Here is a 14,444-nt window from a genome sequence, read left to right on the forward strand (position 1 = left end):
GAGTTGGTGGGTAAGGTTCTATGGCCTGTAATCTACAGGAGGACAGATTAGATGATCAGGATGGTCCCTTCTGACCTTAAAGTCTATGAGTCTATCAACAGGTTACTTTAAGTGCTTAAATATGGATATAGTAACCTAACTTTTGGCACCCAACTTGGAAAAACTGTGACTATTTATTTTCAAAATATGCTTTTTATTCTCTGTCGAGAGTTGATAGTAATGTACAAACCCATCCAGTGAACCCAATAACAGGATTATCTCAAGTTGCACAATGATAGAGTTTACAATTGTTTTCACTGTATTGTTTTTTGTAATTGGACTAACAAGGTCTTGGCAATGAAGTGTATTGTGAATAGAAACAACTTTTCATGAATTTTAATCTATATTTAAATTTTCTCTATTCCAGCTCCTGGCATGGCCAGTGGCTGCACCGGAGTCTGTGACTGTGGTCACCATTGCTCCTGATTTTCATGGAGTTCACAGTGGCTGCATTACCAACTTGAAGAAATTCACTGCTTATTACACATCAGTTCTATGTTTCACCACACCAGGGGATGGACCACAAAGCCCACCAGAGCTGCTGTGCACTCATGAAGATAGTGAGTATAGCGAAATCCAGCCAGAAATCACCGGCCGTGCCTGAAAACAGTTCTGCTAAAGGTGATGGCCAAAATTTTCAAACCTTGGTTCCTAAGATTAGGCTCCTAAATCCATATCTATTCACATAAAAGAAAGTGACCTGATTTTCAGAGGTGCCGAGCACCTGTAGCACCCACTGAAATCAATGGGAGCTGCAATTGCTTGGCACTTCAGAAAATCAGGCCACTAGAAATTAAAATATTTAAATACCCAAATATGGATTTAGGAGCCTAAATTTGTGAGGGTTTTTTTTTTGTCAGTAAGTACATTGAAAATGTAATTACTTTATTTATTTGCATGCTGCAAACGTTTTATACAAATATTTTTTATGTTCAAGTATTTGGAAGGTGAGTTCATTATTCTGATCCTGTCCACCAAACCAGGCTCAAATCTGTACCAAGGGATGAAAATGAGTCTGGTAGTTCAGTGCAGAGATTATTTGCTGTGTCTCAAAACCCATACATTTTAGGCCAATTTGGTTCATGTAGAGGTGTCTATTCAAGAGAGGTTTAGGATTGATATGTCTGGAGGGGTGGGGGGGAGTTGTTGCAGGTCAAGATTAAATTGCAGTGGCAAAGCTGTGTGAAGGAAGCTTGCACAATTGTCTGTCATCACTAATCTTAGCTCTGGGCAGTGTTTTTAATCCTCTTCCCCTCACTGAGCACTATACTGACAGCCCAAAATTCAAAAGTAAGTTAGAAAAAACTGCTTAATGTATCCAGGTTAGCTAGTGGTTTTAGAAATATTGTTTTGTCTTAATAACTGTTGGTTAGGCTAGTCATTGTTCCTTCAAAGAAGAGTCTGATCAAGAAGTAAGACTTCAAATGCTGGTCCAGTTGTCCATGAGAGAGTGTTGAAAGAACATAAAAGAAACTAGCTATTTATCCAGAGATTTTTTCGTTCATAGTCCATCTCCTCCGGGTGCTAGGAAGTGTGATATCTCTGTGCTCAAAGAGCAGATTTCCTGCTGCTAGAATTTAAAAACATTAGCAGATCACTGAAACAGCATTATAACCATCAGGAATCTATGAGCCAATAATTTAACCTCGTACGTGTTTACTGAAGCATTAAAGCTGGAAGACAAGGCAGAAAGAAGAACAGTTATTGTATTTGGCTAATACTGAATAGGTGGTGTGACTTTTTAAAGACTCTTCAGAAAATAACTTCCTTGGAGTTGCAATGGCTAAAAGGAGACCTAGCGTTAGGATATTTGTACATACTGTAGATCTGTGCCTTCAGAGGACACACCAAATCCTCCAGGACGACAGCTTGGTTTATTTATGTGGATTTCATTTCATATTTCACTGGACAGATCTGCATTGTGAAAAAAGATGTAGACTTTAAATCTAAAGAGAACATGATCCTTCCAGGCCTCTGCTCACAGTTGGGTTACTTTCTGCCTTTCTTGACAACAATGCTTGGTGATTCTGAAAAGGAATTTTGTTTGCTGATCAGTTGTAGATCAAACATGAACTGACATCCAATGAGAGACAGTCTTCGGTGGCTTAATGTAACCCATGCCATCTTTTCAGAATTGTACAACAAAATTAAAATTGGACTGTAACTGCAGCGGCAAATTGGATGGCAACTTTGTGGATAGGGAGATCCAGGCTAGGGATATAGATACCCACTCCTGAATACTGCATACTTGCTATTGTTAGATATTCCTGGGATTCGTACCAGAGTAGCAGTTTTTTCTATAATGCTTTGACTACTGGCTATTGGAGAACAGTCTCAGAGGTTTCCCTCTCTGGGATTGCACAATTGCAAATGTGGCTATAGCCAGCCTACTGGCAGGCTTTCTTTTTTCGTAGCGGGAAGGGAATGAGAAACTGCACAAAAGTGAAGAGGAAATAAAATAGAAATTTGTAGCCCAGAAATTGCCAATTGGTGTCAGCAGAGCTGGAGGACAGCATATTTGGGCAGGAATCCAGGTAACAAAAAGCACAGTGAATATAAAGTAAGCCAAAAGCTCCCTTTTCCAGTGCATCGATTGAAGAGAGAACAGCAAGTTGGATCAAAAATCAGTCAGGTTGTCTTCCTTGAAGATCAAAATTGAGGGAGGATGGCGTATTCTTGACAGTCATTCCAATTTATAGTCTCATTGCACACCAGGGAACTGAACATTTCAAGAGCCCTTGAGCTACACCATAAAAATCCTTTAAAAGTTTCACGGAGTTGTATACACTTTACAGACGATAGCTACCATTATACTGGAGATTTTTTAGAGCTGTTTTGCAAGAATTTATCCAAGTGCTGATTGGATAACACTGACCTTGATTTGTGAAGTTAAAAGACCCTGCCCAAATTCTGCTGATGCTGTTTCTGCAGATACAAGGGCTGAAAACTCAATCCCTGCAAAGACACAGGAAAAGACTATAGTCTGCATGATATTGTTGAGGGATAACAGCAAACACAGTTGCTTTTCTGGATCCAGCTAGCCTGATTGTTCTAATTAGGTTAGACCAAGAAGAGAGACAGAGAACAAGGTGTGTGTGAATCGCCTGCTGCCTCTTTAGTTCTCTGCACAGTGAGGATGAAGACTGGATAAAATAATGTATCTGATGATAGCCAGATTGATTCTTAACACCTTGCATTCCCCCTCTCCCCTGCAGCTCTTACAGACGTCTCCTGCTGGTTTCCACTGACCCTGGCTCACTGTTTTATTTCTTCAGTGCTAACCTTGCCGCATGAATCATATCAAAAGAAAATGGGGATCTCCTGTTAACAGATTTCCCTTTCTGATTACCAGAGCCAGGAGCTGTGGGACACCTGAGTTTCACTGAGATTCTGGACACGTCTCTCAAGGTCAGCTGGCAGGAACCTGTAGAGAAAAATGGCATAATTACAGGCAAGTATCAGATGTTATCCTTTAAAATAAGGTGTTGGAATGTATCGTTGCAGTGTAAAAAATGGCTGGATAATAGAAGATTTAGAGAGAGCTGCCATCAAGAATGCACGCTTCCCACTTCCTCTTTAGGGTAATTGAAATGTCAACTAGGGCATGTTAGAGAAGGCACAGGTCCAGTTACCGCCAGTCCATGATTGTGGCCACTGAAAATTGTGGGCTCTCTGTATTAGAAATCAACTCCCCACAGAGTCTTCAAGCTTGTTAAATCTCCTGCCGGTTCCACCTGTGGTAATAGATTTCTGAAACTCTTTTGAGACTCTGTTTGACCCTTGCTGCTAAGGATCAGGACCTCCTGATGCTGAATTTACAGCTGGGAAATCCTGATTGGCGGTGCTAAGAGGTTACAATTAAGATGACATAACAAGTTAACAGAGTTCACACTCTGATCAAGCAGTCTGGCTATGGGTCATTTGACAGAAAGACTGGAACAGTATTGCTAAATATAGAATATATTATAACAGCACAGATTTCATACTCACATGCTACTTCACCCTTTCCTGCTATATAGCCATATACTGTACGTCAACTTGGTTGGGACAAGCAGCCACTCATTTTTCTGTCAAGGGGAATACTTACCTGGGAAAGTTCATGCGACTTATCCACATCGGTAATATTGTCATCAGATGGAAAGCCTTAGAGAAAACAAACCGTGTAGAGGTCTGTTTCTCAAAGGAGTATTAATTTGGCTTCATTCCAATTTTGAAAAAGCCTGAAAATTTCAAAATTCTCCTGTGACAGGGTATATAAACCCTACATTTGCGTGGAAGGAGATAAGGCTGCTTTGGGCTGGAGTGGCCCTGCCTCTCCGCATTGGCAAATGATGCCAGGACTGGAGCAGGAGTTAAAAGGAGGGGGCTCCACTCAGAAGGGGGCGACCTGGGGAAAGGAATAGGCTGTTGAGCTTTTCCAGTCTCAAAAAGAGGGTGAAAAGCCAATAGAGCCTCTGCCCTTTCTGAAGGAGGCACGGATCTCTTGAGCTAAAAGGGGGGAAAGACTGAGACTTGCATTGAAGACCCAGTAAATGCTGAAGGAGACTATAATGTTCCCAGGGCCCTGTGAAGTAAGGAAGGCTCATATCCTGAAGAGAGCTGCCTACGGGGCTATTTCCCTGTTCTTTTCCTTCATACCTTTACTTGACCTCGTTTGCTTACTGCAGGCTGTTTTGTTGTTTCTCCTGAGGGGGGGGAGACAGCCAAGAGGCTTTGTCTGGTGGGTTGAATGCTGGCCCGCTAAAAGGACATACCCTTGCGGCCAAAATCTTCAAACCTGGGTGCCTAAAATTAGGCACCTGAATCCACATTTAAACACCCAAATAAGTGGCCTGGTATTCAGAGCTGCTAAACGCAATCAGCTCCCACTGAAGTCACTGGGAACTATAGGTAGGTTTGACACACATCGGGTTTTCGACAGAAATACCCGGTCAAAAAAAGGACCCTGGCGGCTCCGGTCGGCACTGCTGACAGGGCAGTTAAAAGTCCGGTTGGTGGCACAGTGGGGGACCGGGGCTAAGGCAGGCTCCCTGCCTGCCCTAGCTCCTCGCGACTCCCGGAAGCAGCCGCCATGTCCCTGCAGCCTCTCGATGCATGGGCGGCCATGGAGGCTCTGTACGCTGACCTCGCCCTGAGGACCATCTCCGCAGCTCCCATTGGCCGGGAACCATGAGCAATAGGAGCTGCGGGGGCAACGCCTGTGGTTACGAGGGCAGCGCACAGAGCCCACCCCCCCCCAACCGCCCAGCACCCTGCCCTAGCCCCCTCCTTTACCCCCAAACCCCTCATCCCTGGCCCCACCCCAGAGCCCATGCCCCCAGCTGGAGCCCTCACCCCCCTGCACCCCAATACCCTGCCCCAGCCCTGAGACCTCTCCCACACCCTGAACCCCTCATCCGCGACCCCACCCCAGAGCTCTCACCCCCATCACGCACTCCAGCCCTGAGGGCACGAGCACAGCGCACAGAGCCTCCCCAGCTGCCCATGTGTCTAGGGGCTGCAGGGACCTGGCGGCCGCTTCCCAGGAGCCACGGTAAGCACCACCAGGACCTGCACCCCAAACCCTCTCCCGCATCCCAACCCCCTACCCCAGCCCAGAGTCCCCTTCCGCACCCAAACTCCCTCCCAGAGCCCACACCCCCACAACTGCCCAACACCCTGCCCTAGCCCCCTCCTTCACTCCAAACCCCTCATCCCTGGCCCCACCCCAGCGCCCATGCTCCCAGCCGGAGCCCTCACACCCCCTGCACCCCAATACCCTGCCCCAGCCCTGAGACCTCTCCCACACCCTGAACCCCTCATCCCTGGTCCCACCCCAGAGCCCTCACCCCCATCCCGCACCCCAGCCCCCGTCCCAGCCCAGTGAATGTGAGTGAGGGTGGGGGAGAGTGAACAACAGGGGGGGATGATGGAATGAGCAGGAGCAGGGCCTTGGGGAAGGGCTGGGACGGGGTGTTCGGTTTTGTGCAATTAGAAAGTTGGCAACCCTAGCTGTAGGGTCTCAGCACATCTTAATAGAAGGGCACTTATTTAGGAAACTAAATATGGGTTTTGGTGCTTAATTTTAGGCACCCAGATTTGAAAATTTTGGACCATGACATTCTTTGAGGATAAACTTTAAAGATAAATATTTTCTCAAATATTTACCAGTTACATGTATTCAGTTGTATACATGAATTCAAGTGAAGTATAAAAATAAAATGTGTAAAGAAACACATTAGCCATATCATTTTCAACTGTAATCTCCTCACCTCTCATAAGGGTCGGCCACTTTCGCCAGTTTGAGTAGCTATGTTCAGTTTATCTAATTGCTCCAGTACTTTGAAGTGAATATGAGATTCTTCTTTAGTTCCTGTCATAAATGCTTCTGTGATAGTGGGGATTATTTCAAACAGCTGCCCTATTCTATCCCAGAGGTGAGTGCATTTTGGTATTGGGACAGGGGAGTGATTCCTGGTTGTCCTAATCTGATGTAGCCTGTCATTTCTGTTGCTGCTGTCACTGTAATATCTACCATAACATGCTAACTATGTGAAGTTTGTAAAGCGTTCTGAGTTCTTTTGGGGTGAAAGGTGCTATACAAATATAAGATAATATTATTATTACTATTGAATGGTTTCAGTGTTGCTTTGAAAATTCCCCCCAAATTAACACTGCAATTAGCAATCTGCCCTCTGCATAGCAGATCACAATACATTTGCTGCTTCAGAACTGCTCTGCTGGAAACAAGCTGCCATCTCCCAGAATGATTTGGAAACCTGATGGAGCGAGATGATAGGCTGTTTCATATACAGGGTAAATTGTTTTAGAAGAAAAGAACTGGGAAAAAAAAGCACTATTGTTTATGAGGAAATACAGGCAGGAAAACACATGCCAGCCAAGGTTTATAACTTCCCCTTTTAGTGGTGTACATTGTGTTAAGGCTGGGAGAAAGGGATGGCAAAACCATTCATTTCCCTGAATAGCTCAAGGCCTTTATACAGCGCTGCTTGGAAATGTAAGAGTGCTTAGAAAGCCACTGCTTCATCACTTCTGCTCATTGATATCATTTACTATGGCTCCTTTTTAATTCTAGTGCAAGGAATGAGAGGAAAACACACGGGGCATTGCAAGGCAGGCAGCCAGCCTGCTCTGCTAAACTGCCCATTGCTCTCCTTGTAAATTTCAGTATCTTCCTCTCTCCCTCAGTAAACTCTGATTTATGAGAGCCTGTATGTAGATGGACAGTTTGTGATTGGATGTACTGGTCTCTTGTAGAGAATTTACTCCAGATCAACAGAAAATTATTTCTGAAACTCCTCTGGTTGTTAGTTTTGGTTAGGCAGCAGTTTAGGGAGAAGGTGTAGTGCCAAGGCGTAAGGAAAACTCCGTGTTACCTATTGTCTTCTCGCTTACACTCAAACCAGATGAAACAATTGCTGCCCAGGCCCGTTGGACTCCACTGCCCACATCCCTGGCCTAGATTATGTCTGTAAAACAGAGAGGGCATTTTTTCCAGCCACAAGTCCCAAAGTTCTGCCCATCTGTCAGTCACTGGTGCTTAAGTGCTATGTCTTTTGGATACTGTTTTTGGAGTTCCTTTCCTTCATTGCTGTGTTTGTTTGTTTTTATCTTGCCTGGTTTCACTAGGCTTTATTTGTGTGTGTGTATGTATTTTGGTTTGTGTTTTTATATGGATAGACTCTAATCATTTTATTATTGGAATTGCTGCCTCTGTTTTTGCTCTAGATTGGCATTGTAAATGATACATCTTGGTGTATTTTTCCTGGTGACTCTCTTTTCAGTAAATAAAAGCATCAATAATACATGCCTGATATGCAGCAAAACTGGATCTCTTTCCAAATACAGTATGGCTTTGGAGTAGTGATGGGCAACCCATAATATGTACCCAGGTGAATCCTCAAAATTTGGTGATTAGCCAAAGCTGCTCCTAAACCTACTACATCAGCAGAGGAAAGTTCACATTGTTTAACTTAGGACAGGATATTGTCACTTGTCCTTTGGGCACAGATGGAGAGGAAAAACATTGCAAATACCTTATTTATCTTTTAGTTTAAAAAAAATCTTCAAATGTTTTATTTTGTTTGTGCATTATGGGTGAAATTCCCCCTTCCCCACACACAGCCTCAATAATCAGGATACTGAGCAGGAAGGGAGAAAATATCAGCCCTCTCCACAAATCATGGGCAGGTTGTAGGTCTGCAGTGCAACTCCTCTCTGACCACTACCCCAGCTGTGAACTGCCCTTTGGCAGCTTCTAGGCTAAGAGTGGCTACTGATTGTGTGCCCCCATGCAGGAGTTTTGAGTCACAAGATCCTGCATAGCTGCAGTTTTCCTAGTTCACCTCCCAATCCTTCCCCAACACATACTGGTGTCTTTGGAGCAGCACAGAGTGCTCTCCTCTGAGGGGTGCAAGGGATGAAGAGGTTCCCTGTGAGATCACACTGCCCATAACCCCAACATTGGGCAGCAAAGAGTGGGGAGAGCCTTGCTCTTACTCTGTGTTGCTGTGACCTTCACCCTTTATTGATAGGTCAATAGACCCCTTGTTCAAAGTCTGCATACTCATAGACTTTAAGGTCAGAAGGGACCATCATGATCATCTAGTCTGATCTCCTGCACATTGCCAGCCGCAGAACAACACCCACCCACTACTGCTCTTAATGATTTTTTTTTCCAATAACCATCTGTGCTACACAAAGTATGATTTCTCTGGGAAATAATACTGCTCGCTTCGTGAACGTTAATGAAACCCCACAACACCTCTGAGATAGAAGTAGATTATTATCATTCCCATTTTACTGATGGGGGAAACTCAGGCACTGAGTGTTTAAATCGCTGATCCAGGGTTAGCATTCAGGAATTCCTGGTTCCCTCTCCAGTATCTAATTTGCTAGATCATGTTGCTTCTCTGAAGTAAACATTTCTGATTAAAATCACTGCACATTTTGTTATTTTAACTTGTAGGTATTAATCACTTATGTCGTTATCACTGAAAACAATGTGAGTTGTCCGAGTTCAGCATTGGGAGATGTTGAGGAAGGCACGTGGTTGGAAGGCCTGCCTGTCCCTTGCCAGTGTGTGCCCAGTACAGTCAGAGGGGTTCCTTTCTTATACTCATTTGAATCACATCCATTTCCTTTGATTTCGAGAGCTGCATGTATTTTTTTGCCCTGAGCCAAATCACAGGGGCTGACACAGTAAGGTTCAAATGGGCTCAAGGGAGAATAAAGTTGTGATAGGTGTAGGAAGGGGCAGAGCAAGCAAAGAGAATGAGGAGGAGAACGAACACATTCAGAGACAAAACTGAACAAATCAGGCTGTAGAAACTTTTGAAAGTTCCTGGAAGGCAAATGGATATAAAAGAGATAAGAAGGAAAAGATTTAACAGGCCAGTTCCAATAGAAGAATGAGGTGGAGGGTCAGGCTTTGTAGGGATTAGGATGATAGGTCGGCTACACTAAGTTTTAAAGGACAGGGTAATGATTCACCTTGCTAAAAAGTCTGTGCAGCAGGAAGATCTGGGGAGTAGAGGTTTTTGTGTTTCTGTAAGAGTCCCACCGTGTTCCTGCAAGATCATTATCATCTGATTTGTAAGTATTTCTAGATCCTCGGCCTAGGTAAGGCGTCACCGTTGTAGCTGTGCATAGATTTTTCACTGAATTTTCCAACTACTTACTGGTGAGAAGAGTTTGAGTTTTTCAGTGTCTCTTCCTATTCATTTTTTAGAGTTCATAAATTGAAATCCCATCCTTCGGCGAAAGATTATTCCTGGGGTTCCTCAACCTTTTTATTGTGTATGCTACATACTGATAGAAGGCTCTTCCATGTAAGCCACCTCTCTTCTCCTTTGCCATTTCATGGTCACATGATATCCCAGTGACATCCACAATAATTTCTCATGTGGAAAAGTAGTACTGGAAAAGTATTTAAGTATTTTTAATTGGCCTTAATGCATTAAGTGTGTTTTCCTTTCTGTAAAAAGGTATCCATGGTGGAGGAGAGCCAGCAACATAACCCCCAGCTAACTCTCCACCGTCCACCAGTAGCAAGTGTTCCACCATAGTTTGTGAACTTCTGGATTATCATTCAAAGGAAGACAAAGAACACACCATTGTTACAACTCCTTGACTTCTGTGTAATTGTTTTCTAGGCTACCAGATCTCCTGGGAGGTGTACAGCAGGAATGAATCTCGTCTAGCTCGCACTCTAGCCAACACAACCCTTGAATACAAAATCACTGGGCTGTCGTCTCTCACCACCTACACTATTGAGGTGGCAGCTATGACTGCAAAAGGCACTGGGTTGGTCACCTCCTCTACCATTTCCTCTGGAGTGCCCCCAGGTTGGTAAAACTACAGAGAATGACCCAAAGTATACTGATTCCTGTGTGCGGCCGTATTCCAGGAAACACTGGTTTCCTGAGTACGGTAATAATAATGCTTTTATTTCTAACGACGAAGGCACAGTACAACATAATTAAAGAAGTATAGAAGGGATGGAGAAATGAGAGGGAAAGGTAATAGATATTTATTATAGTATCTTTCTGCATTTATAAAGTAACATCAGATATGGGGCGAGCAGTGACCATTATTAAAAAAATCCCCAAACCCCACAACTTTTGGGGCAAGGGAGTTTAGATGCTTTTTAAAAACAAAGAAAGATGTTTCTATTTGTAAGGATTAGAACTGCAGTGCACTTGGACTGTAAGATATTTGTGTGATGCAAATAAAAAAATATTTACAGAAGTGGGGAGTGTTGGCATGCGAGAGATCTTATAAAAGAAGTAGTTCCACATCCTAGAGCTTAAGTTGCAATAGTGGGACCGCTAAAATGGGAGTGGCAATGTACAGCTACTTGTCAAGATGAGATTCAGGGGAGGTCTCAAATGCAGTAACACAGTTTGACTTAGATCTGCTTTGAAAATCTAAATCACCTTGGCTATTTACTCCAAGGGGTCAGGTCTCCCTCTGGTGTTACCTAAGATTTTCATTTCCTCTAGAGGAGTGCATGCCCTGACTCCTTTTGTGCATTCCAATGTAGATGTGTCAGTAGGTTTAAACCAGTTCAGTGCAGTTCGCCTTCTTGCCAATCCTACAAATATATACCTATACATTTTGTCCCATTTTGGCAAGGTCATTTTACCAATCATACTTCCTGTGAGTGTGAAATATGAGTCAAGAAATGTTGTGTGTTCCTGTATCCTCACAACACATGCCATAAAAGTCTCCTGTTTTAATTTTGCAGTTTTTTTACATAGTGCAACATTATGAATGATTACTTATTATAATAATAATATTTAGTACTTTGGTAGTGCAGTTGGAGTTTCCGTGCTGCTTGAAATACAATCTACAAAAAAATATATTTGGTCCAATTTTATCACCTTCTTGGGGTTTGGTAACTCAAATACCAACATAAAAAAACAAACTTCAGGCTAAGCTTTCTGCTTAAGCTTGGCTGATCATGGGATTTCTCTACAGAGACCTCTCTGTCCTATACCCCCATTTCTTCTGCCTAAAGAGTCACTCCCACCTAACTTATATCCAGCATGTAGTTAACAAACAGGATCTGCCACACTGAGTCAGCAGATACTGGTCAACATTTCTCTGCAGAGTTCCAACACCTGCTAACTAGATAGGTTCTCAGAAATCCTTGCTACCCTATTCCAAGAACCTTCCATCTCATAGACTTGTAGACATTAAGGTCAGAAGGGACCATCATGATCATCTAGTCTGGCTTGCACCTTGCAGGCTGCAGAATCTCACCCACCCACTCCTGTAATAGGCCCATAACCTCTGGCTGAGTACTGAAGTCCTCAAATCTTGATTTAAAGATTTCAAGTTACAGAGAATCCACCATTTACTCTAGTTCAAACCAGAAAGTGCCCCATGTCCCGCAGTGCAGAAAAAGGCAGAGATCTTGTGGGTTTTTTGTCTATCTGACCCAGGGAAAAATTCCTTCTTGACCCCAAATATGGTGATCAGTTAGACCCTGAGCATGTGACCAAGACCCAACAGTCAGACACGAGGATCTCAGTCTCTTACTATCATTTATATATTAAACCTCTATACATCTCATGAGGTAGGTAAATATTATCTCCATTTTATAGATGGGAAACTGAAGCACAGAGAGTTTAAGTGATTTCCTTGAGGTCCCACAGCAATTCGCTAGCAGAGCTGGGAATGGAGCCCAGATTTCCAGACCACCTTAACCATAGACCATGCCTCTTTTTTCTTATGTAACCTTTGTGATGTGGTGTTAATCTAGATTCTAGGGTCCTCAAGACAGGGATATGTCATTTTATTTGTCTGTAAAATGCCATGCATACATATGGTGCAGTATAAATAATAATATAATTATATATGTCTGTGTGCAAAATTAAAGTATTCGCTCTATTATAAGTGATATACTGTACTACCTGCTGAAATATTGAATGTCTACTTTTTGATCTGCCTACTTGTACCCTAAATCCCAAAGTATTTCTACCCTTTTTAATTTGTTTTAATTTCTACAGAACTCCCCGGTGCTCCATCTAATCTGGTTATTTCTAACATCAGTCCTCGCTCTGCCACGCTTCAGTTCTGGCCCGGGTATGATGGGAAAACCTCCATCTCCAAGTGGATAGTAGAGGGGCAGGTATGTACATGACAGAAATCTGTTGAGGTTTCTGATCAGTAAGAGATCATCTGACTCTTCCACTGCTACTCAAATCACATTTTTGATCAGGTTCAGATACAAGGTCTTGAACAAGTGACCAGTGGACTGATTGTTTTGGTGATGTTTCGTCTCTTGGAAGAGAAAGTAGAGGTTAAAACCCAAGAGAATTCAGAAGGGTTAACCAAGAAATGGCAATTGAACAACCAGAGAAAGAAAGGGGACATCTGTATGTTTTAATTTTTTGCACAGGCAGAACAAAAAGATCAAAGGAAACACAGGAGCAAACTGAAGGTTTCTTGAACAGTAAATATCTTAAGACCAACACATAATATATATCTGAGAGGTCTCATCCTTTGAATAATTCAGATGGACCTATATAAGAAGCTTTGTATGTGTTTTCAGGAAAACATAAGATGGAACCTAAACTAAGCAAACTCTCTCTGTTTGAAGTCCAACATTTTTGAAAAATTTTAGTAAAGGAAACCTGATTTTAGATTCCTTTAGGTGAGTTTACAGACAAAATACTATACCTTGGGTATTAGTTTATAGGCTACAAAGGGTAAGAACAGGATGAATTGCTTTATATAGTAAACTTCCAAACATTAATGAGGTTGTGTTATCATGTAATGAAATATGCCTGTGTTTCCTATCCAGGTCTTTAGATATGTATCAGGTGAATTCTCTTCCTCATTAGTTTTAAACAATATTCCTCCTGGTTTCTGTCATTATGGCTTGGAGGAAATGTACGTTTCTCAGTTCTCCTGACAGCTGAGTTGTGCTTCTTCTTTTCTGCCGACGAATCTTTATAAACAATATAATCTGTTTTTAAAACCAAATGTTGGCTTTCTTCAATCAGCGTCACCACTTTCGATATGTTGATACAATTCATTCACTTGGTAATGAGATCATTGTGAATTAATTGGTACATTTTGGTCCATTGACATACACTTTATTGCATATTACAAAGTGAAATGGTGAAACCTACAGTCTGATGGTTTGGCACATTCTGAGCAGCGTCTCTATCATGGAACGCCACACGGATGTTGCTGGGAACTTGTTAATTCGTGAGCTACATTGGATCACAAAACATCATTGAAATAAAATGAATCTCAAAATCTTAAATCAGCTTAATAACAATTAAGGGCAAAATCCTCTCCTCCACATCCATGGAGGGTCTCAGCTGCAACAGAGCTTAGAGGCCTTCTGTTGTGCTAGGTAAGGGGATTCTTGGAACCCCAACAGGAATCCCCACAGTATGCGTGCTCTGAAGCCAAGCTCTGTGTATGCTCCCTCACAAAGAGGGATTTTGTGGCCAGGGGAGATGCAGGACCTGGATGAGGAGTGGGACTAGTGTCTGCGAAATCACAGATCCACCAGCCATATCGTCTTCTGTGGAAAGGGGCTCACCAGTAGTGACTGTGGATTAGCACTCATACTGCTGTGCAGCCTGGGAGTGAGGAAGGATTCCTTCTGCCATTGCTCTCTCAGAATGTCTCCTCTGCACCAAACCCAGCTATTTGGACTTGATATGGTGGGAGGACTTTCCCATTAAGGCTTTAAAACTATGTTACAGCCCACAGTAATGATTTATAGTCTTTCTGATCTTTTCCCTTCACTGACCTAACTGCATTTTTTAATAGCATTATATCTGTGGACAAGGTCCCCTTTTAATTGTAGCATTCTATGAAAAAGAACCCAGCTAAATCAGGCTTTGAGCCCGAGATTTATCATTCATGAATTACTGAAG

General features: G+C 42.8%; 1 protein-coding gene across 3 annotated transcripts in view; it reads left to right on the forward strand.

The window, feature by feature from the left end:
- The window catches only part of SDK1 (sidekick cell adhesion molecule 1), a 672,364-nt gene that overhangs the window by 533,360 nt on the left and 124,560 nt on the right, over positions 1–14,444 (forward strand). For all 3 annotated transcript variants that reach the window (XM_065560139.1, XM_042853129.2, XM_065560140.1), the window contains 4 exons: positions 407–599; positions 3,392–3,490; positions 10,194–10,385; positions 12,555–12,676. In XM_065560139.1, the coding sequence (XP_065416211.1) occupies positions 407–599; positions 3,392–3,490; positions 10,194–10,385; positions 12,555–12,676 (606 nt within the window). The remainder of the gene's footprint in view (positions 1–406; positions 600–3,391; positions 3,491–10,193; positions 10,386–12,554; positions 12,677–14,444) is intronic.

The sequence above is a fragment of the Chrysemys picta genome, chromosome 10 (genome assembly GCF_011386835.1).
Source record: "Chrysemys picta bellii isolate R12L10 chromosome 10, ASM1138683v2, whole genome shotgun sequence".
In the NCBI taxonomy this organism is placed as follows: Eukaryota; Metazoa; Chordata; order Testudines; family Emydidae; genus Chrysemys; species Chrysemys picta.